The following is a 24,809-nucleotide window of genomic DNA, read 5'->3' as shown; positions in this document are numbered from 1 at the left end:
TTTAGTGAATGCTATTACTCATTTAGCCACTAGAGGGAAGCAGTACTCTATGAAACATCACTCACCAGTCTACGAGACCTCAGTCAATGCAACACGTGTTCCATTGCGCCCAACCTGCGGGCCAGACGGCACTGATTTTATGACAGGGGCCGAGGGCCGGATGAAATTCGACCGCGGGCCGGATTTGGCCCCCGGGCCGGACTTTGGACACGCCTGATTTAAGTGGTGAAAATTGATTTGCTATACGACTAAATTGACTTGACAAGCTTGGTCAAAGAACGAATTAAACCCTTCAGCCAAGGTAGCACTTTAAGCTAGCCGCGGAGCGAATGCGAAGTCATTTTTGTACCTTCATGGCCACAATTATGCCATTTGAGGAACGGTGTCAAGATATGGATCATGTTTTGGAAAATGGTGTCGCTCATACGTGCTTTGTGTTATCTAATATCTCACATGCCAGCATCACAGTGGAATTGTATTTGTTCCAGAAGACAATGCCTGCATAGCATCGCCACTGTACAGATGTTTGAAACGATTCGAGAAGAACTTTTCATATTTGTCTTTTTGTCCCGAACAGAGAGTGTCTCAAGTGCCAGGGGCGTCCTACCTGCTCTTTGACTTCAATGGGAGGTGCCAGTTGACAGCCCGTCTCGGACCCTCGCCCAAGATGACTGCCCGTGGCCTCCTGTTGCTCTGCCCGATGAGACTTGTGAAGAGCGCTGCGTTACCATGGTGATCATCTTCTCCAAAAGCCTGGAAAAGAAGAAGGGTGTCAATGATGTAAGGCCCAAGAGCAGAGAACGACAGCCGGTAAGAGACGACAGTTGGACCGTTTTGCTTTTTGACGACACGACCTCCATTGGGAAGAATGCGGACTCTGTTTTCAAAACGCCAGCGGTTTCATTTGGTATCGCAGGGTGGTGTTTTTACCTGTCGTTAGTCGTTATCTGAATTTTCCAAATTATTTCCATCCATCCATTTTCTTCAGCAAGTGTCCCTTTATTCGTTTTGCGGGTGAGTGGAAGCCTCGATCGCATCCTGCATTGCTCGCCAGCCTATCGCAGGCCAAGACTCGAACTCGGAACGGTGAGGCAGACAGGCTAACCCCTAGCGCACCGTGCTGCCCAACTTCAAAACATTATTCCATGGAGGGGAAAAGAAAAAAAAAGTATTTTGTGTTTATTGCCTCTAGAAAATTTGTATTTTGTGCGCACCTCTGCGTTTGACCGTCTGTCATTTTGTTGCACACGTACGTCAGTTTAGGTTGACGGCACATCAGCTTAATGTTAGCAGCTACTTATCCCTTGTCAGATGAGTATCACCACTTCATGTCATCCCACAGCCGCTGCATGTAGCAACAAGCCGGAGCCATGCTGCCTTTTAATCTTGAATCCTTATATTTATTTAGCGACCTCACACGTTGTTGCAAATAGTCCAATACACTTGGACCTGAACTTAAAAAGTGCCCAAATTTACGAGCTTTTTGATCCCACATTTGCAAGACAAAATATTATAGTTGGAAACTTCAGACGGATCGCCGCTTGAGTGAAGCGGAAAAAAAAGACATAGCAAATAGATATGTTACAAAGTGCGGTTTCACTATAAATGTTTCATACGTGTCTGTATACAAGTTTTGGATTGCCCCGCAAAGCCATCGGCACCATTTTCCACCAAAGAAAACATATTTTGTCTTTTGTTTATTGTTTTTTTTTGTTGTTGTTGTTCTTGCGCTAGTGATAACCTCAGCGTGAGTCACCCGTAATTTCCCTCCGCATTTTCTCTTTTGTCCCTCGTGTGCAAAAGAAGCCGCCACCCTGTTGCAAGCGAGTGAACTGACAGATCACAAGACAGGCGTGTGCAGGCAAAAACCTTCCTCTGCGCAACGCCACGATCGCAACGAAACTTCCACTACTGGACTTTAAACTAAGTTAATAGAAGCCAAAATGTGAACAAGAGTCTTCATTGATGGAGCATTTTGCAGGGTATCAATGGATCGGATGGCATTTTCCTCTTGAGTAAGTTGGCTATTATTTGCATACCAACAGCCTGTTGAGCGACGTGTCAGCCATTATTCCATACGTGAAATGCACAATGGCCTTTGTGTGTATACACACACACACCTTTGTTGGTTGCACAACATTTGTAGGCTAAATCAATATGTTTTTTGATACATCGCATGAAATAGAACATCCATGCATTCATTTTTTATGGTACTTGTCCTCATTGACCGGGTGCCAGCCAGTTTCGGGTCATGTTGAGACCAACAATCATTGACACCCAATATAAATTTGTCAATAAATAATGTGTGTGAACCAGGCAGAACATCTTTAAAAAAAATTAAGTAAGTTTCCTTAAGTAAGTTGCACTGGCACAATCATTGGTATTATGATTGTTTTTAATTTTAGGGAGCACCACTTTAAATCTTCTCGGTTAAGGACAAAAAAACAAAAAAAACGAAACAATGTTATTCTTTGTTGTAAGTTGATCCGTATATTATTATTTATTATTTTGCATACGATGTTGTCTTCTACCTGAGGGGTGTACAGAAAATAAGGTGTCATGTTTTGGGCAGCACGTTTGGTTCACTAGTTTTGCATAACATGATGTATTGTCGTGCGTGTTAAAGGAGCTACAAGGAGGACCTGAAAGGTGGGAGTGCCTGGGAAGGGTTTTGCAAGGGTTATCCACACCCGCAAAATATGAAGTTTCATTCAACACTAAATTGTGCACGGGTGTGAGCGGGAACGGTTGTTTGGTTATCTGTGCCTTCGAGATGGGCTGACAACCAATCTAGGATGTGCCAGATCCCAAAGCCAGCTGGGATAGGCAGCAGCTCACCCGCAACTCAAAGCTAGATGTTTTATTTTTATTTGCGTGTGACAATTATATGGGTACATGAATTTTTTTTCCAGAGCAATGATAATTCCGAGGCATGCGTCACATATAGGCCACTGGTTTGGAATGCAGTATTCTAGCCACCTCTCTACTGGAATGTGATACTCTTTGCATAGATTCCAAACATAGTATAGTTTCTAAACACAAACGTTCACGTTTGACTGTGACTCTCCAAGGTGCGGATAACGTGTATCCAAATTGGGGTTCAATCGAGCCATTCATATTGGGTTATGCCTTTGCATACTTTCGGTTCTCTGATTCTTTTTGGCTTCTTTTCAGCGTGAGCACCACACCATGAGCAGAGGGACGACCCTCTTCTCTTGTGGAAGTGCTGGTGAGTTGCCTTACTTTGTAGTCATTTGAGCCATTCGTGTCTTCATGTCTCACAAGTTGCGCAAAACGGAGATGTCAGAAAAGACATGCGACCAGAAAAACGTTTTTTTTTGGGTCATGTCGCGGGACGCTGAAGAATTGATGGTGGGCCGCAAATGGCCCCCGGGCCGTAGTTTTGGAAACCACTGACTTTAAACAGACTCTCATCCAAACTGCAGCTTCACTCTCTGTGTCAATTTCGTGTTGTCAGAGTTGCAGTGGACAAGTTTTAGGTGGCACTGCTGTTAATTTCTTTTTACACTTGTACGGCGATGTTTAAAAACTGACCGTGTGACGCATGACTTGCGTAATGTATGGACTCGCAGTCAAAGACTGCAGCATCACCAGACACGTTGAGCCGTTTTACGCACTGGACGTCTTAAAATGAGACGCGTCAATAACCTTTGCACCAGCTCTTATAATTAAGATGGAATATATTAAATATTAACAATGTTCAACTTGTTACACTTTTATGACCGTTAATGTTACAGTATTACAGGGTCTCTTGGCTCACTTAAGACGGCATGCAGTGCTATCAGAGTCACGGAAGACAATAGTTAACTTATTTTTATACTTGTTCATTCATTCATCTTCCGAGCCGCTTGATCCTCACTAGGGTCGCGGGGGGTGCTGGAGCCTATCCCAGCTGTCTTCGGGCAGTAGGCGGGGGACACCCTGAATCGGTTGCCAGCCAATCGCAGGGCACACAGAAACGTACAACCATTCGCACTCACACCCACACAATTTAGAGTGTTCAATCAGCCTGCCACGCATGTTTTTGGAATGTGGGAGGGAACCGGAGCACCCGGAGAAAACCCACGCAGGCCCGGGGAGAACATGCAAACTCCACACAGGGAGGCCGGAGCTGGAATCGAACCTCTGCACCGTGAAGCCAACGTGCTAACCACTGGACTACCGGGCCGCCTTTTTATACTTGTGTGAAAGACAATATTACTTAGTGGTTGTTGGTGGATTCTTAAAAAAAAACACACATACATCTAATTATCCAAAATGAAGGTCTCTAGATGAACTTCATGAAGCTAATAAGTCTCAAAAAGGCCACAGACGCAAACAAAACAGACTGACTGGCGTCATTTTACTGTTAAAATTATTCGAAATGTATTCAAATGCCTTTTAAAACTTCTTAAAAATGTAAATAATTGCGATCATAATATTGAGCCTACATTGTGAGGTAGTCCTGTCGGTCATCTTAAACCGGCTTTCAGTGCTACTGCAAGTGCGCCAGAACGGATCGTGTTCCAACTAAGAGGTTCCGCTGTATTTGGCTTTCACTTCCTCTCCTCTCGTCAACATCTCGTGATCGGCGTGCACCTGCTCCATGTTACAATGCACGTTACGCTCTCACGGGAGCTTCGCAACAATACACTTCCTTCGATTAAAAATACCCCTCGTCTTCTCTTCTTTTTCTTTGCGGGTGTTGACATTTAGAGGCGTGTGGCGAGGGCTTTGCATGGCGTGCCCCGTTCATTCAGGCGTCACAAGACACTTTTGAAGTCGTCTCTTTTGTGGAGTTGTTTTCTTGACATTCCTGTTAGGCCTTCGCTGCATTTAAATGGTCTGAGCAAAAGAAAGCATTTACAGGCCGGCGTCAGAGAACATGATCCAAACTGGACAGGATTAGGGTGAGAAAAGCCATCTTGTTTGGCTCCGGGGCTCAAACCACCTTGACAATATAGACCAGTGGTTCGCAATTATTTTAGGAAATAAAAAATTTAAAAAAACAAGATTAAATGCATGGATGGATGGATTAAATGCAAACGTGCTGCCGTAAAAGGTGAAATACAACTGAACTGTACTTTGGGAGCGGTGCCTTTCACGTATCACGAGGGTGCCTGAATCGTGGTGACTGTAAATCATCGCAGTCATTGAACCACGTCGGCTAAAAATTTGAGATTAGGAAGAGTGATGTGTTTTTTTTCACGCCGACTGTGATCATGAATGAGGCTTTGTGAGGCGCCATTGGTCTACTCTCGACTGGTTTGCTGCCGACAGAGGTACAACATGACGTCAGCTGAGGCCTCGTATTATCGCCAACAATTTATCTGGCATTTACACTAGAGCGTGTTTTGAATTAGATTTTTTTTCCAAAGTTTTTTCTGGTGTGTTAATTCATTCATTCATTCATCTTCCTAACCGCTTGATCCTCACTAGGGTCGCGGGGGGTGCTGGAGCCTATCCCAGCTGTCTCCGGGCAGCAGGCGGGGGACACCCTGAATCGGTTGCCAACCAATCGCAGGGCACACATAGACGAACAACCATTCGCACTCACACTCAGGGACAATTTTAGAGTGTTCAATCAGCCTGCCATGCATATTTTTGGAATGTGGGAGGAAACCGGAGCACCCGGAGAAAACCCACGCAGGCCCGGTTGCCAGCCAATCGCAGGGCACACAGAAACGAACAACCATTCGCACTCACACTCACACTCACACCTAGGGACAATTTAGAGCGTCCAATCAGCCTGCCATGCATGTTTTTTTTTGGAATGTGGGAGGAAACCGGAGCACCCGGAGAAAACCCACGCAGGCCCGGGGAGAACCTGAATCAGTTGCCAGCCAATCGCAGGGCACAAGGAAACGAACAACCATTAGCACTCATACTCACACCTAGGGACAATTTGGAGTGTTCAATCAGCCTGCCATGCATATTTTTGGAATGTGGGAGGAAACCGGAGCACCCGGAGAAAACCCACACAGGCCCGGGGAGAACATGCAAACTCCACACAGGGAGGCCGGAGCTGGAATCGAACCCGGTACCTCTGCACTGTGAAGCCCACGTGCTAACCACTGGACTACCGGGCCGCCTGGTGTGTTAATTTTTTTATTTTTATTTTTTGCAGAGGCAGACCGATGGCTGAACCCAGGGCTAAGCTTCCAGTCAGGTACCAGTCTGGAGAGCCTGTGGGATGAGATGCCCGAACCGGGCGGACGCCCCTGGGCCAAGGAACCGGGCGCCGCCATGGCCATCACCAGCCTGATCAGAGATCTCAGCCTGGGTGACGGCGCCTTGAGCAATGCCCGCCCCTGCGCTCCCCCCAGCACTTCGCCCTACACCACTGTAGCCACGAGCCAAGCGCCCACGGCGCCCCCCAGCAAGCGCCAATGTCGCTCTTTGTCACTGTCTGACGAATTTGGCGGCTTTCGCTCGTCGTGGCGACCTCAGGGCTCCCGCGTGTGGACGGCGGTGGAGAAGCGAAGGTGCTACAGTGGCGGGAGCGTCCGTGCCGGTGGGGGGTTCTCCGGTGGACACTGCCTCGCCATGCAGCGTAGCTCCAGCTTCAGTTTTCCGTCTAGTACCAGCATCTCCACGGACGGATCGTTGGACCTGCCCTTCTTCAACCAGCGACTGCCCGCCCACCCGCACTTCACCGCCTCCCCCGTCTCCCCCACCACGCCCTCCTCGCAATTCCCCCAGTCCTACCGTGGCCACTGCCTGCGACCTCTCTCCCTCTCCCACGAGCAGATCAGCCTGCCCCAACTCCAGAGGGAAGAAGCTTCAGAGGCCAGCTCTCCGGATTCCACCCCGGAACTGGGACGGCGGTCCGGCCAGAGAGGCGACGGGAAGGGGTGCCTGTCTCGTAGCAGGTCGCAGCCCTGCGTGCTAAACGACAAAAAGATCGGGATGAAGCGGCGGAGGCCAGAGGATGCCCAGGAGCAAAGGCCCTCGCTGGACCTGGCAAAGATGACTCAGGTGAGTTGCGATTGGCCGACGCGCGCAGACAAAACGCACACAGGAAAAAAAAACATTTGCCGAGGTCTCTTGGTGATAGTACTTTGGATTTAAGCAGCGGACTGGATTTTCCAAACATTGTTTAGGTGACGGGGTCAGAGTTCAAATCTGCACGTTCTTCCTGTGCTTGCTTTCCCACATCCCGAAAGCATATGTTAGGTTCACTGAAGACAGTAAATCAGGGATGTCCAAACTCTTTTTTCACTAGTCTCTCCGGGTCGTCCCTGGGGCCTCCTGCCGCTGGGACGTGCCCGGAACACCTCAGTGGGCGGGAGGCATCCTAATCGGATGCCTGAGCCACCTCATCTGGCTCCTCTCGACGTGGAGGAGAAGCGGCTTGACTCTGAGCCCCTCTCGGATGACCGAGCTTCTCACCTCGTCTCTAAGCGAGAGCCCGGACGCCCTGCAGAGGAAACTCATTTGGGCCTCTAAGATCCCGGATCTCATTCTTTCGGTCACGACCCATAGCTTGTGATCCTAGGTCGACCGGTAAATTGAGAGAGGCTCAGCTCCTTCCTCACCACGACAGACCGATACAAAGTCTGCAATGCAAACCCCAAAATATACAATCAAAACTTGTCAGTAAATCAATCTGATCAGAATGAATGTTCTCGATCGTTCAACCAAATCTTCACAACTAAACCATCTGAAGTGTTTTTTTGTTTTTTTTTTAAATATCCGACGGTGGGAGTGGTGCTTACTCATGGAACATGCCTCATGTTCAGTCATGCCGCTTAACGCCACACACTCGAAAAAGAACCAGGCTTGGGTTAACATCTCATCGCGTCTGTTGGTTAAATCCAAAAGGTTGGGCCCCCTTGAGGTCCATTTTCTCCCACCCTCATACTTGTCATTTCCTGCAGCAATCTGGCTCTTATCGCAGGGACACAGTGGTCAAATTATATTTAAAAAAAAAAAAAAGAGAGAGAAGAGAAGAAGTGATTGTGGACCGAAAAGCCGCAAGATCCAATTGAAGTTACGCTTGGCCCCAGCAATCAGTGATTGTAAATGAGCCCTTTGCTTCTCAAATGGAAGCATTCAAGTCTTTTCATGCTATGCACTCTTTGATGCAGGGAGATACGCATCTGGAACACTGTTGAAAGATGCAATATACCATTCAGGAAATTGCTGTAAGATGTCTACAAGGGATTGACCGTGTGGCTTTTTTGAGATATGAGCCGTTGTTCTGGGATCTTTTTTTTTTTTTTTTTTTTGGCACTGACTTGAGACACAAGCGGATTACGATGACGGTGAGCTCTAACTCACTTCACAAGAAGCAGCGTTTTGGCGAAACGTAAACGCTTATTCAGCTTTTAAGATTATTGCCACTATTAGTTTGAGATTCACTGTCAAATGAAACAAAAAGCAGAAAGTTACATTTTTTTTTAATTAATTGGCTAATTCGTCAGTTAGCATAATTTTATCCTCATATCAGAATCAGCCTTGGCCTAAAAAAAAAAAAAAAAAACGTATCGGTTGGCTCTGGCTATAACCCCTTAAGCAATGGTGAACACAAACTGTGCAGCGCAAGAAAGAAATGTAACAGTACTCGCGGTCATATATTCTTAATCATCAGCGAAGAATGACTAATATCAGTGCCATACTGTTGCGCCGAAACAAATTGACTCGCGACTTTAAAAAAAACTGCCAAGTTGTAAAGAAAACGTCGGACTTGTCTTCCCCGGATTTCAAATTCATCCTCGCAACGCCAGAGCGCTGGCCCTCGATGAGGTCGGCACCTGACTATCCTGCGGTCGACTTGGTTGGTCATCACCAACGTTGTTACAGCCCATTTTAGACTTGCAAAACGGTCAAGAGCGATCTACACACGAGAAACCACAATCAACATCCGAGTATCAAAGACTTCATTATGTTGTAAAATTCTCAATGTTTTTATCACGGTATTTGATACATAAAGATTTGGACCAAATTCCGAACTGCTCCAAATGTTGTATGTGGCACAGTTGCACGCTGTCATATTTTTTTAATAACTGTAATGTGATCGAGGTGGTATCAGGAGGTGTATTAAGTCGCCGCTGAAGGCCGAAGTCCCAAATCTCTTTTTCCGAAAGATTTGTGTCCCCCTCAGGGGAGGGCGAGCGAAAGTTGGACGCGCGGAGTTTCCTCTAATCGTGCCAGGTGCTAGCTAGGCGGGGCAGTGAGCCGAGCCGCGACGACACACACGCTCATCACGTTGACGTTACCTCGGCTCGCAGGAATGCTCCCACGTCACATACTAGGACCGTGCTTTCAAAGATGTCTCGGCGATTAACAGACGGACACGTTGCCTGCGTTCCAATTTTAAAGGCGGTGGCGTCGGTAGCTGTTGTTCATGTTTTTTTTTTTTCCACTCAGATCTGTTTATGGGAATTTTGAGATTTGACATACACAATGGATTGAAATATGTTGTTTTACACAGTGAGAATTTGGAAGCAACATCAAATTTAAGATTAGTCCAAACGGCTTTTTCATGTGAATAACTTTTTACCAATTGTCTGTAAAATAACAAAACAAAAAACTTTAGTCTAGTTTGACACGATTGAAGTTCTGTCGTTAACTTCATTCTGTGATTTTTTTTTTCCCTTAATGTGGTACGAATAGCACGAATGGTACGCAGGCTCTCTTTAGTTTTACATGAAATTAAATGTTCCAATTTTTTGGGGAATCATTTGTTAAGTACAGTTCAGTTATATTTAACTTTTAACATCTGGGTAATCCATTTAAACTGGATCATTAATACACACCGGTCAATGCATTTTTGCGAAAGGGATGCAAGTGAACTTTTCTCGATGAATTTTTGAATTCCAATTCTGCTTTCATATTTTCTCTCGTACGTTGGGTTTTCAGAATAATAATAATATACAATACTTGGCTCTGGCCTTTCGGCGGGGAGGCCAAACTAAACGACTCCTTTTTTTTAAAATTATGGTGGCACTCGAGGAATTTTTTTTTAAGGTGATACTTGCTGTAAAATGTTTGAAGCGTTGACCTCACGCATCAAATCTCTCATCGATACTTCAATAGGAAGCTCATAAAGTGGACTTTGTCTCGGGCGAGATGAACCGAGCAACCAAACGCTTCCTAAAGATTATTCCCGCTGACGTTCACTTCGAGATTAACAAGGCACTTTCTCATTTTACTACCAAACTATCCGTTCGGATCTTTTTTTTTTACTACCTCTGAAACCGTCAGGAACTCGTCCTGGATTTTATAGGCATGTTGTTGTAAGGTGACTTGGTAAAAAGCGGTGCACCGTGGGAAAGAACTCCTAAAAGAAAGTCCAAATATTTGTCGGGGAAAAAAAAGTTTTATTTTGCAAGAAAAATGTCAAACCTACAAATGTGCCTTGACAACGATTGAATAGTCAAACTTTTATTCTGCTGGCATTTGGAATTTATTCTTGAAAAGTTCCGAAATTATTCTCATCATACTTTATTCTCGTGACAAACTGTATTTGGATTGCACTCTTCCAACGCTGTGACTTCACTTTTATCGCATGAAAATGTTCTCGTAGCATTGAAAGAAAATCAGAACTATTCTTACAAGTAAAACTTTTCAAGTAAAACAAGTAAAACATTTTTCCGCATGCATTAAAAATCATTTATTCTCCCAAGCATGACTTAAATCTTTGTTGATTTCCTTTCCTTTTGTCGACACACCCACATGTGCAAGAGGCTGGAAAAAGCGACTGTATTTCAAATGGGGGCTCGGGGGGTTGGGGGGGGGGCATTTTTGAGATGAGCCATAATCGTACGAGCTTCAAAGTTTGTGAAATTTCTCGCCACGCCAAAGTGGTTGAGACACACGTTTGTCGCTGCGGATATTCGTGTGCGTGTGTGCGCGCACCCACGAGGTTGAGGAAGGTCAGCACATAACAAGTCTCCAGTGTGTGCTGTCAGCGCAACATGCAGTAACGTGGCCTTTCGTTTCCTGCCGCACGTCACCCGACGGCGGCTGTGAATTCGGGGCCTTTCGTGACATGCTGGTCAATGATCGCTCCGCCGTCATGGGTATTTACGCAGGACGCCCGCCCCCTCCCTCATCCTCAAAACAAATTCCTTGAATAATTTCGCAAGCTGTCGGGCTGTTTCCCTTTTCAGCTTGGCCGGCCGCCGTGTTTTTTCCTCCTCTGCAGCGGCTGCGGACAGCCGTCAGACGGAGGCTGAGCTTTTATCGGCAAATATGAGGCCAGTCGCTCAATGAAATGTCAACACCGGGTTTTTTTTTGGGGGGGGGGGCTGTCGGGTGTGATTTGCCGCCACGTTCGAGTGATTTAAGGGGATGAGGGAGAGGGGCAATCTTATTTACGCAAGGAAGCTGTCAAATCTACTCCTCATTGCGGCTCGCTATTCAAGACTTCCTAAAAGTGGGATTCGGGTTTGGATTTGAGAACCGCCCATATTTTGAGTACATGCGAATGTCTAAGAAGGAGGAAATTGATCACAGGTTGGAAGTCAGACAAGCGTAGATATTCTAGACTCGAAACAGTGTGTAACGGTGATCATATTCGCATTGTCTGCGTCGTGTACGACAGAGATTCTTCGACTGAATGCGACAAAGATGGTGGTCGCCATATAAAAAGCCACAAAATCGCATACAAGCCTGTGACTTATATATGTGTACATTGGAAAATACAGTAATTTTATCGTCAAGTGCGATTGGCTCATCGAAGTAAAAACAAATTTTAATGGTCTCAGTAGTTCACCATGCTGTATTCGGCTGAGTACACACTTCATATCGTCGCACTTACTAATACACACACACACGAATCGATTCAGTTTTCAATGTACGTGACCAAAACATGCCCAATCCAAATGAAATTGCATGAATAAACTAACCATCAGAGGGCGCTGTAACTGCGACAATTAAGAATAACCTGGCCTGGTCAAAACACGTGGTGCTTTTAATATCGCTACATGGCGACGACGATACTGTGGCCATTTTAATTTTGCAATGTTGCCTTTATTGTTGAATCCCTAATATTTTCTAAACTACCAGTGGTTGCGTAAATGCTAGAACTTCCACTGGATTAAATAACACGCCCCCACTCTCATGGCTCTTCATTCCTGACATGGCGAGCATGGCTGAGCAGCAATGTGGGAACGGTGACGCGACTCGCTGCGTAAATGCGTTGTCTCATCAAATAACAACCCGCGCTCTGTTCTTCCTAAACTCTCGCCGCTTATCTGCATTTTGGCCTCGGTACAGCGTAGATGAATGATTGATGCGCAAGTGCATTGCTGTGTCATCTGTTTGTCGGGGATGAGTGCAAGATTCCTTCCTTGCACGTCTTTTTTTGGTGAGACACTCCGAGCCCCCCGCTTGCGCTTTTTCGACTGACCTCGTTCCAAAGACGTTGCTGATTTCCAAATAGCCCCTGTTGATATTTCTTTGCGCTTTTGCTTCATAGGTGAGGCCGTTGTCATTGTGTTGAGCAAAGTCAGGATTGTTTTCGTTTCGTTTGTCACCGACACTTTGAGGCACAGTGAATACACAAAGTCCTGTCAACAGAATTATGACACAAACGCTAGCCTGCTCCTCCCCCTAGCTGAGGTTGTGTTGGTTTCGACCAGAAGTCACCAAATTGCTTTCTAATTCAACAATTTTTTTTTGTGGTCGACTTAGCCGATGAACCCCCCTCCCCCACCCTTAACAATAACATATACAGTAAAAACAATACCATGATTAAATGTAAATTGAGCATATTGGTTAGTTCAATGTGTGTATCAACAGTGGTCAGTCATCCTTTGCGCAGTCAAGACATTCACGCCAATGCATGATTTAAAGTAGAATAGCACAAACACGAGTTACATACAGCGAACTAGTAAATGGCATTTATTTATTTTTACAATAGCGGGGGGGGGGGGGGGCGGGTCTCACCGGTGAGTGTTTTTTTTCCTTAAATTTTTTTCTTTTTTTTTTAATATGCATTTGTTGCCCAAAGGCACCATGTTGGTGACTCCTGATCTAAAACCCGTCCTAGGTGTACAGATCCTGAGAGGATCTGTACACCTAGGACCTATTTTAGTCTTCACTGAACCTAACGCAGACGACTGAATTAATATTTAAAAAAAAAGAACTGTTCTTCATCCATGTTTAACATTTGGCTATTCGACAACGATTGTGCACCCATGTGCAGTATACTCGTGTGGCGGTGGTATGAAAAGCTGGCCACAATACAGAAATGTTACCCCGCTTCTTGCAGACCCTCCCAAATCCCAGGCTGTCCCCAGTGGGTTTCATGGAAAGCACATAGTGACAAAGCAGCTCCAGGCCCAACCCCCCCGTTCTTACCCTCCTCCTCCTCTGCTGGGATAATTAGTAGTCAAGTAATACCAGGGGAACCGAACAGAGAGAGGGTGTAGAAATCCCCCTTTTTCCATTCTGGTGACAGACAGCGAAGGCCTCCCACTACTCTGGTTATCACCTCAAGTATTTGCTTTTGTTTGCGAGAGACTCCTGGTGCACGGCCGCAGGGAAGTTGTTCCTTGCTCAAGGGGAAGGAAAAAAAAAACAACCTAATTTCTATTCATCCCCGTGCCTCCAAACATCTGCTGCTCCACGGATTATTAACCCCCTCACTGCACCGCATTACAACTTTATTCGTCTAACTTTGTGACTTGCTTTTGAAAAAATAAAATATTTACAACATTGTTCCTGTGACGTTTTAACATTTTTCAGGGAGCATAAACAGTGACGTCTCATCACAAATAAATGACTGATATTAACTTCAAGTGGATGGATGTATGAATTAAAAACTCTCGATAGGACTTGTGGCCCACCTCCCTCACAAGCACAATGAATACACGTTCAAGGTACAACCTACAACCTTGTATGTTGGACACAAAATCCAAAGCAACTAGATTACAAAGTATTTATCTTAAGGCGACCATTTTGCAAATCAATGATGTCACATTTGTAAATTATTAGATTAATTTAACTCCGTCAATGATATAGAAGACACATTTGTGTGAAATTTATTTCGGATGGTTTTTTTTTTGGGGGGGGGGCGGTTGGGTATTTTTGCGCCCATCACAGCCCCGCTTTGTCTCTGTCCTGCTTATGTCAAAAGAGGAGCTCGGTGTTCATCCCGTATCGAGGTAACTCGGGATAGGACTTGCGCGCAGCTGGAACGTTCGTCAACAAGGTCAAGCGTCGAAAAACTTAAAGCCAAGCCCTACTGGCGAGTCGCCTTGACATTGCGGAAACAAAATACAGTTTGCCGTTTTCTGCGACTTCACTCAGTTTGGCTGAACGGCCACGGCTTTGCACGTGTGCTCGCATGTGCGATGAAAGTTTCAATGAAACACAAGATGCAGCTTTTGGCAGCTTGACGCGAAACCGAATCTCACAAAAAGTGACAGGAAAATCTCAGGATGAAAATTCCCCTCCCCAAACAAAAGGAGTAGCCTACTATGACTTTCCAGAGGACGGCATACTGTGGATCACTCATTGATCTTCTTCACTTTGTGAATAAATACTTTTTATGATTGACACTTTTGGTATCAGGGCGGCCCGGTAGTCCAGTGGTTAGCACGTCGGCTTCACAGTGCAGAGGTACCGGGTTCGATTCCATGCTCCGGCTTCCCTGTGTGGAGTTTGCATGTTCTCCCCAGGCCTGCGTGGGTTTTCTCCGGGTGCTCCGGTTTCCTCCCACATTCCAAAAACATGCATGGCAGGCTGATTGGACGCTCTAAATTGTCCCTAGGTGTGAGTGTGAGTGCGAATGGTTGTTCGTCTCTGTGTGCCCTGCGATTGGCTGGCAACCGATTCAGGGTGTCCCCCGCCTACTGCCCGGAGACAGCTGGGATAGGCTCCAGCACCCCCCGCGACCCTAGTGAGGATCAAGCGGTTCGGAAAATGAATGAATGAATGACATTTGGTATCAATCAGTAGCTCGGGTCTTGGCGTTTTTTAAATTATTATTATTTTTTTTTTTTTTGCTCGTAGCTCCTCTCACAAGCACAATAAATCCATGTTTATTTCTTTCAACAAGTACCATTATTTTCTCTGCGATTTATGTGAAAAAATGCGTTTGCAGCGATTGGGCATAATGCTCTAACATGACGTGGAAAAACTGATGTGAATACTTTTCAGATGCGCAATTAGCGGGCCTGCACTCTATTGGATTACTTCCACATTCTCACATTAACGTCATTTTTTTTTTTTTTCTGCAGCAACTCCAGACTTTCCAGAGCCTGAGTTGCCCCGGATTCTCCTTCTTCGACAGCTGCCAATCCAGCCTGCCCCCATCGTGCCACCGCCAATTGGAATTTACCACCGTGTCCGAGCTGGGACTAGAACCGCGGCAGGAGGCGATGAGAGACGGCAAGGATTCGTCCGATGAGGAACTGGACAGCGACTCGGCGTGTAGCGTGGGCTCGAGATCCGGCTCTCCGCAGGGAAAAGTCGCCCTCTGGAAGGGCGACTGCGCCTCATCCAGGGATATTTTCCAACTCGGGGGAGAGCTGGACCTCGAGCAGATTGAGAGGAATTGAAGCGGACGTTGACAAATGAAAAGGGGCAAGGAACATCGCGACTCAGTTGAAAAGGAAAGACGTTGGACTATCGCAAAGGACGCAGAGCATTTGCCTTGAACATTGGGACTATTTTGAACTTGAGTTGTTTCTCTGCTCAGGAGTGTGAATGTAAGGGGTTAGTAGTCTTAAAAAAATATATAAAACACACACACACTGATCCGCCATTGTCTTCCCATCTGGTGAGCTCTCCGACGTTAGCTTAGCTTAGCATCTCTTTCCTACAACTCAAGAGTGGACGCGGGGACGGCCGTGTATGCTAGGATACATGCGTCCCTGCCCTCGCTGAATGTAGGCTCAATAAGCTTTAAGACGTGGGCTGCGTTTACATGGACACTCATATTTTGATCTGTTACGGATCCGTTTCCGAGCACAGACTTCCAACAAGCAGAAGTTGTAGTGCCAATAATAAAAAGAATATTCCCGAAACGTAACTGGTTCTTTCAGTCCATGTAAACACAGCCATTGACTTCCTTCCTCCTTTTTTTGTAGTTTCTTTATATGCAAATTGTATATTTGAATTAAATTCTTAAATGGCTAGTTCTGATATCAATGTTTATTTTTCTATTTCTATGTTTTTTTTTCATGGAGCTGTTTGTATGCGGAGGGAGAGCGTGAGGAAGGGATGATCTTGGAAGTGGAAATAAATCTCCTTTCGCCACCGATTGTCTTGTTTCATTTCCTGGTTCGAAATGAAAGGGAATGTGTAACACGTTAAATCCAGCGTGCGTTTCGTGAGTTGGAAATGAGAAATAAACACGAGAATGACGAGCGAGTGTGAATATGACGCGGACAGATTGAATGATAACAGATGATTTGAAAAAAGGAACCACTCCATGGGTTAGAAAAGTCTCCATCCACAAGAATTGTAAGCACATTTTTTGCCAAAAATAATAAACATCCACTTTTTTTTTCTTTGTCTTGTAAACAACAGGTAGCTCGCCATATGACTATTTATTATTCAACGCGATAGCAAAAATCATCAAAGAATTGCCATGAAAAAATAACCTTTGAGAAAATGCGATTAAACCAGATCGGTTTCAAAAATACCCCCCCACCCCAAAAAAAGATAAATAGCAATAAGTGGGGTTTTCTGCAAACTCTTTGGTGCCGACTGGAAAGGTTAAAAAAAAAATCAGTTCAATGGTGGCTATTCGAATGCCAAACTGAAAAGATCGGTCCAATTGTATTTCTGAGCTTCAATTCTTTCTGAAATGTCTCTGCCATAAGTACCCCAAAAATTTAGCAAACCCCTGCTCTAGAACACCCATCACATCTCACAACCGGACTCTCCAAAAAGCTGCCGCTTTGTAAAAAAAAAATGTCCTTCTATCAGCTCTTTTTAAGTTGCATTCAAGCCTTGTATCAGCCTTATCAAAAGGCGCCGTGGCGGTGGGAGGCTGTGCTCAAATTGTTTTTCCCGACACAAGGAAGAAAATCCCCGGCTGCACAACTGTTTATATCCAAAAACAGGATGTCCCGGACCAGCGGCGGACTTTCCTTCGACGACGGGCCTTGGAGAATGGCAAACTCTTGACATCTGCGAATAAGAGGTGTTGCTTTACACAAACACCCCCCACACCTTGAGAAAATACTGTCAGCTGGCCTGGAAAATTATTTGCAGCAATGGGATGTCGGCTTGCTCGTATAACTAATAATGGTAAAAGCGGTACTGATTCCACTCTTTCAATCAAGTAAAACCAAAAATGGACAAATGTATAATAGACAAATGCATATATCATTGACAGTTTACTGTCATAGCACGTCAGCTTCACAGTGCAGAGGTACCGGGTTCGATTCCAGCTCCGGCCTCCCTGTGTGGAGTTTGCATGTTCTCCCCGGGCTTGCGTGGGTTTTCTCCGGGTGCTCCGGTTTCCTCCCCCATTCCAAACACATGTGTGGCAGGCTGATTGAACACTCTAAATTGTCCCTAGGTGTGAGTGTGAGTGCAAATGGTTGTTCGTTTCTGTGTGCCCTGCGATTGGCTGGCAACCGATTCAGGGTGTCCCCCGCCTACTGCCCGGAGACAGCTGGGATAGGCTCCAGCACCCCCCGCGACCCTAGTGAGGATCAAGCGGCTCGGAAGATGAATGAATGAATGAATGAGTTTACTGTCAATGATGTGCAGTGAATATCAAGTCTCCACACCCCTGTTGAAGTTGAAGTTTTTTTTTGTGAGACCAAGATTTAACATTGCCACTCTTAATTTGACCTACTCTATGAACTGTACAACCGAATTGGTTTCACGGTTTGTATGGTCTTCTTTTGGTGAGTTCCAAATAACAGTTCAGTGGTGGCGCAAAACCTCCAGACTTCGGCTCAAAGAGAGAGAGAAAAAAAAACCCCCAAACAACATGAGAAGGCTACTCAAACTGCCGAACTTGATGTGGTTCTAAGAGATATGAGCTGGATTCTACTTGTAAATTACGGGACCACTACACGTTAAGAACAATAACCAAATATTTTGACTCCATTACGTGGATATCAATAGCTGTGCAGTCGCCAAGTTAGCCCAAAGGTCAGTAGACCACATACACACACACACACAATGCGCACACACACTTACACACACACACATGCACGCACGCACTTCCTCACAGGCAGGAAATGAGCAACCGAGCAAGCCAGAGTGCTAATATCTGAGGCAAAACTACTATAAATAGGGAGCATTGTAGCAGGCCAACGTAGACAGGAAAGGCTACGTTACACAAATCAACAGCGGCCTGGACGGCCTCGATTACATGCGTGCAAACATTGTCTGTGTTTTCAAAGCAAACTCTCTTTCACTTTGTCAGCGAAAAAAAAAAAAAAAAGCACCGCGACTTCCCTTCAGGGACTTGAGCCGAGGTCAAAGCTGTGCCGTCATTTTCTGTCAGTCGTCTGCCTTTTATGGCGCTGCGTGGCATCGCGGTGATGCTCTTGAGAGCTTTGTTGCGTCTTTTGAGGAGTTCTAAGAGGCAAGTTATGTTGCGTCACTACACTACGATCCATCCATGGGAGGAAGTCACATACTGTGATGCCTTGAGATGCAAGTTGAATGGGAAAAAAAATGAATGGAAATATCGTCAGTCTGTTCCAGCCCTCTTCTTCCCCCCCAAAAAAGAGAATATTTTTACACTATATTGTAAAATCCAAATCATAAAAAACACTGTAAAAGAGAGTGTCAATAAATGGTCAAAAGTACATTCACACATTAGCCACTTAAAACGTAGCAGTAGTTACGCTGTTGTTACGTACCTTCGTTGCGGGTTTTATAAGGACGAATGAAGTTTGATGTCGTACCTCCCGTATCTCGCGGCCTTGAGCTGGTTCACTTGACTTAATCATGTAATCATTGTGGTTGCGAAAGGTCGGAATCCAACCAATTCTACGATGAATCATCACTGATCATCATTGATTCATGACTTCTTTTAAAAAAGATGTCTCTTTCGAAAGAACATTCATTCATCTTCCGAGCCGGATCAAGCGAAAGAACATTAAAAAACAAAAAGCGAGAACCAAACGATTCAATTATCTGCAGGTGGCTGATGACCAGTCCAGGCTGCAGCAGCTCGAACTCAACCCTAATGAGTACAAGTGCTGTGGAAAATTACTGGACGGATGAATGGATGACGTTGAGGACTGGGACTAATTAATCATTTGACAGGAATTATATCAAAGTGGCTGCAAATCCGAACCCCCATACTCGGCTGATATGGGCTCCAGTTACCCGTGACCCTAATGAGGACAAGCACTACAGAGAAAGGATGGATGGATGATTAAAATCGTTTGCCAAAGGGGAACATTGTGTGCTTCTTAGTCAGCGTCCGGAACAGCTGGCTGGTCCCGCCTCGTCTCCACGTATGCACGTAGTAGGTGCTTACGCACTCTTGGACACTTAGCGCCATCAGACAGGTGGCCGACAGTGTCGCATGTCACTGATTGACTATTCCCCACACCAAGTTGACAAAGTGCAACCCGACACTTTGTCGCCGTGGCTCCCAGTGAATGCCATTCCCTCCCCTCTGGCCCGGCGTGGCAGTATAATTTACATCCTTTAAATGTGCCCTAATGCCGGCTTTTGTTCCGTGCCAGCCACCCCCCCCGAGAGTGGGAATCTCAGACCCAAGCAGTATGAGGGGACATTTGCATGACAACAATCAAAGAAACAACGTCAAGGACTTCAGTCGGCAAAGAGGACAAGCGCTGTAGAAAATGCTCCGGAGGATTACGTTGAGTGGTTTAAGATTGAACATGTTTATTTGGATTGTTAATTCATCGCATATTAAAGCATGGGAGGCCAAACACGATGCCAACGATGGGAAACTGAGCTTAGCCCACACGATGACACGATGGCACAGAACACCACTCTACTAAAATCTGCAACCCTGTACGGATTCAGTGACTACTCCGTATTCAAGATAAAATGTTTTGCATGATCTAAAGTGAATTTCTGGCAATGTGGGCGACTGACCGGCGACCAGTCCAAGGTGTAGCCTGCTTCTCAGACCCGTGAGGCAAACATGCTAACCACCGGTCCACCGCATTTTTTAAATTTCCATGAATTAGCATCGTCTGGATGCCATATGCTCCGTTGGATGCACATTCTCCCCAACCCTCTTGACTCACGTTGTCAGTTAGGCGAAGCGTTTGTGTTTATGATAGTTGATAAACTTCACCCGAACGCTACGTATCATTAACACGTGAGAGACGCTCCTCGGAAGATCGAAACTCGGGCGTTGTAACTCAGCTTTTGGTGGAGCAGATGGATAGTATGTTTGCTACTCATTGAAATCCAATGTTTTTGTGAGCCATTTTTTTTTTTTTTGCACAGGCCCTGACACTACTCCTCCTGCCAGGCCCACAAAGTGCTCTCCAATTACAGGAAAAAGGAGTGCCACTGGCCCACAGATGAGTCCATCTGCCGCCAAGCTTTTATTCCATTTTGGAAATGGGTTGCCATGCCTTCCAAACATTTCCCAGTCGACAGCAGCCTAGAGTGCGTGCATGCATGCGTGCGTCTGTGTGTGTTATGAAACTGCCTTTTACAGTGGACGCACACATGTTGAAAACACACACGTACATAATACACTGGCACCGAATTGACAACAATGCCCGACTCAAATAGATGTGTTGTTTCTGGTTCGAGTTCATCCATCACCTCGGTAAGATCTGGGTCGACTAGGGCAGCCTTGGCTGAGCGCGCCCCCCCCCCCCCTTCCCTCCCTATCCAGCCATACTGGAAACACAAGTCATACGCTCAAGACAAAAACTGTGCGGAAAAAGGAAATATCCATTTACAGTTGCCTGAAGTGGGAACGGTTTGGCGGTTGGATAACTTGGAACTTGAGCGAAAATTTCCAGGAAACTAGGATCCCAAATTAGGCCAACAACCAGAACATGAAAAAAAAAATCAACTTCGGTGAAGCTTTTATACTATCTTATTACGAATTGAAAGAGATACGATTGTTGGTTATTAACGTACCAAATCTTAACATGCTCAACTGTGAACTAATCCCTATCCAAAAAAAAAAAAAAAACATGACTGGACTGTGAGTGTGAGACACTTTACTTAAAACGGAACCTCCAGGAACGTCCATCAAGATCACTTCCATGGACAATACACAGTCATGTACTGTATGCGTGTACTGTATTTATGAGCATCTGAAGCATGACCACATATGTGCGACCAACGCCAATATGGCGCTGAGTCAGGCCTCTGGAGATGCAATCAGAGTGAAATCAGAGATTACTCACGGGCATGGCAGCCATGATGAAGATGGAGTTGTACAGCTGTCTCCATATCTTTGAGCCTCTTGGATGAATGGACTGAGATGACCCCAACAGCATGATCATAACCTGGGGAGAGAAGCGATTGTGATTAACTCCTGATCCGGAACCTGGTTTTAAAGATTCTTTCAATTAGTTTTTTTATGCCATAAAACCCAGCTCCGGCCTCCCTGTGTGGAGTTTGCATGTTCTCCCCGGGCCTGCGTGGGTTTTCTCCGGGTGCTCCGGTTTCCTCCCACATTCCAAAAACATGCGTGGCAGGCTGATTGAACACTCTGAATTGTCCCTAGGTGTGAGTGTGAGCGTGGATGGTTGTTCGTCTATGTGTGCCCTGCGATTGGCTGGCAACCGATTCAGGGTGTCCCCCGCCTACTGCCCGGAGACAGCTGGGATAGGCTCCAGCACCCCCCGCGACCCTAGTGAGGATCAAGCGGTTAGGAAGATGAATGAATGAATGCCATAAAACGGGGTCTCTGTTGTGGAAGTGCAAACAAAAGCGCGAGTAAAACCAAACATTCAGCCTGAAACGCTCACATTTCCACGTGTTGGCGAAACCTGTTAGGCACATGAATACACAGTCACCGCTCTTATTGCCAGATTGCCTCTCGCTTGCCTTCAGGGAGGTTTCCCATAAGCGTGAATGACCTCGTCAACTGACTGTCACTGAGTCTGTGAGAAAAAAAAAAAATCCAACAAAACCACAAGGCCGAGTATTCGTCATCCATAATTTTCTTCATTAGCGGAGGCCAGAGTTCAAAGCACACATGGTGAATCAGCATTTAGCTGTGATGCTGAACGTCAATGTGAAAAGCTGCCAACAGAACTTAAATCAGGACCAAGCGTAAATAATTTTAAATTCAGGTTAAAAACTATACGTCTCCCCTTACGTATAATGAATTGTAGCTCGGGACATTTGCATCGCGTGTGGATTCCCCATTGGAAGCGAGGATAATCACCAACGGCGGTGGTGGCAAGTTGTTGGCGCACGGGCGTGCACAGGAAAGGCGCCTGCCTCCGTCACACATCTGTAAACATGTGCAGACGAGAGGGCAGCGCTGGGAGATGTTATCGGCGCAGACATTAAGCTGCTGGCAAGATAAACGATGGACACGAAACTGATAACCGGGTCCACATTAAAAGCCAAGCCTCGTCAACCTGCTTCGTAAACAAAAAAATTAAACCAGTCGTCATGATTAGCAAAAATGAAGGTGCAAAAGAAGAGTCAAGACACAAGACAGACATTCATTCATTCATCTTCCGAGCCGCTTGATCCTCACTAGGGTCGCGGGGGGTGCCGGAGCCTATCCCAGCCGTCTTCGGGCAGTAGGCGGGGGACACCCTGAATCGGTTGCCAGCCAATCGCAGGGTACACAGAGACGAACAACCATTCGCACTCACACTCACACCTAGGGACAATTTAGAGTGTTCAATCAGCCTGCCATGCATGTTTTTTGGAATGTGGGAGGAAACCGGAGCACCCGGAGAAAACCCACGCAGGCCCGGGGAGAACATGCAAACTCCACACAGGGAGGCCGGAGCTGGAATCGAACCCGGTACCTCTGCACTGTGAAGCCGACGTGCTAACCACTGGACTACCGGGCCGCCCCAAGACAGACATGCTAACCAATATTTCATCGCTCCCACATTCAATTGGATACGTTTGTTTTTTTTTTTCAACAGAATACTCGAGACAGAAGCTTCCTGCTCAAGAGTTCCCACCAAGCACTCATCTACAATGGAACACTAATCTGTGCGAATGGGCGCAAAAGGCGTTGGTGTGGTTCAGAGTCAAGGATAGGTCGAGATAATCACGTTTGATCTAGCCGGGAAGGAGGACCACCGTCTTATAAAAGCATTGATAAAGCTATCATGTGTCCAGCACTCCCCAGCAATATAGCAAAGCTTTCAAGGTCCGATGACATTGAAAGCCTACAGAAGGTGACAGTGTGATTGAGGCTTCCTGCACACGCTCGTCCGTCTCGTGTTTTCGCGCCGCCTTTACACCCTCATCGCCAATGTCAAACACGAGCCATCGTGTGAAAAGTTTCACATGCAGAGAGAACACCCGGCGACATTAAAGGCCTCCTCTGGCTGTCAGGGAAGCAGATGCTGCAAAGGGTTTGGCTCGGTATTTGCAGCGCTCAAACGTCATACTTTTAACATAAATATATTCATTTTTCAATGTAATTTTCATTGATTTATCATGTTAAAAATGGTCAGAGGTGTGACTGTACAATACAATTCAAATTAAAAAAATTTTAAATTAATAAATAAATATTTAATAATAATAAATATTAATAATAATAATAATAATAAATATTTTTAAAAAAATTCTCTTCTTTCTACATACATTCTTGCTGCTGGAGGCTGTAAATTTCCCCATTGTGGGACAAATAAAGGATATCTTATCTTATCTTAAATACAATTAACTATTTTACATATGTTCAGTGTCATATTGCATCATCTAAAAAGGCTTAACTACTGTAAGAATGAATGATTAAGTATTAAAATAACCTATTTTACATATTCACACGCAGAAAGCGATGGATGAACAACAAATATTTTGACTTTTTTTTAATATTATCTTTTTTTTAATTTCAGGAAAGAATCAGTTAAATCCAAACAGTAAATCAACGATAAATAATAAATTACAAATGATTTTCATGATTGAAATAAACACATTTGCATCTTTTTTTTTTTTCGGTGCCCTTTTGTTTGGAAATGCACTTCACGCCTCTCAGAAACTGGACTTCTTTATCATTGGTCCTCCCTTTGTTTGACAGACACGCTCTCAAAATAAGAGAGATGCAGGGAGCATTTTCCTCAAGTGAAAGTCCTGTCTCAAGTGTTGATCACAGTCATTTAGGGAGGGGCTTAATAAATACATGCTCGGGCAGCATGGTGGGATTAGTGGTGAGCACGCCTGCCTGACAATTCTTGGCTCAGGTCTTCATGCACGGTGGCGTTTAACATATTTTCCCCGACGGCCACCCCGCCCCTGGTAACTTGTAGCTGTAGTTAAGTTTTCCATCCATCCATCCATCCATCATCTACCGCTTATCCGGGCCCGGGTCGCGGGGGCAACAGCTTTAGCAGGGAAGCCCAGACTTCCCTCTCCCTAGCTACTTCGTCCAGCTCTCCCCGGGGGATCCCGAGACGTTCCCAGGCCAGCTGGGTGCCATAGTCTCTCCAGCGTGTCCTGGGTCTTCCCCGGGGTCTCCTCCCGGTGGGACATGCCCGGAACACCTCACCAGGGAGGCGCTCAGGAGGCATCCGAATCAGATGCCCAAGCCACCTCATCTGGCTCCTCTCGATGTGGAGGAGAAGCGGCTCGACTCTGAGCCCCTCCCGGATGACCGAGCTTCTCACCTTATCTCTAAGGGAGAGCCCGGACACCCTGCGGAGAAAACTCATTTCGGCCGCTTGTATCCGGGATCTCGTTCTTTCGGTCATGACCCATAGCTCGTGACCATAGATGAGGGTTGG

General features: G+C 45.8%; 1 protein-coding gene and 1 long non-coding RNA gene across 3 annotated transcripts in view; one reads left to right on the top strand and one right to left on the bottom strand.

Moving 5' to 3' along the window:
* The window catches only part of LOC127610574 (protein FAM53B-like), a 31,321-nt gene extending 15,102 nt beyond the window's left edge, over window positions 1–16,219 (top strand). Inside the window, exons 2-5 of one of the 2 annotated variants that reach the window (XM_052080884.1) lie at window positions 578–810; window positions 3,175–3,229; window positions 6,128–6,978; window positions 15,195–16,219. In XM_052080884.1, the coding sequence (XP_051936844.1) occupies window positions 730–810; window positions 3,175–3,229; window positions 6,128–6,978; window positions 15,195–15,515 (1,308 nt within the window). In that variant the 5' untranslated portion in view covers window positions 578–729 and the 3' untranslated portion in view covers window positions 15,516–16,219. The remainder of the gene's footprint in view (window positions 1–577; window positions 811–3,174; window positions 3,230–6,127; window positions 6,979–15,194) is intronic. The other variant, XM_052080885.1, reaches the window with a different exon arrangement.
* LOC127610597 (uncharacterized) overlaps window positions 1–24,809 on the bottom strand; it is a 157,899-nt gene that overhangs the window by 31,294 nt on the left and 101,796 nt on the right. The window lies entirely within an intron of this gene.

The sequence above is a fragment of the Hippocampus zosterae genome, chromosome 11 (assembly GCF_025434085.1).
Source record: "Hippocampus zosterae strain Florida chromosome 11, ASM2543408v3, whole genome shotgun sequence".
Taxonomy (NCBI): Eukaryota; Metazoa; Chordata; class Actinopteri; order Syngnathiformes; family Syngnathidae; genus Hippocampus; species Hippocampus zosterae.
Note: the sequence above shows the minus strand (reverse complement) of the source record. Positions and strands in the feature narration are given on the sequence as shown.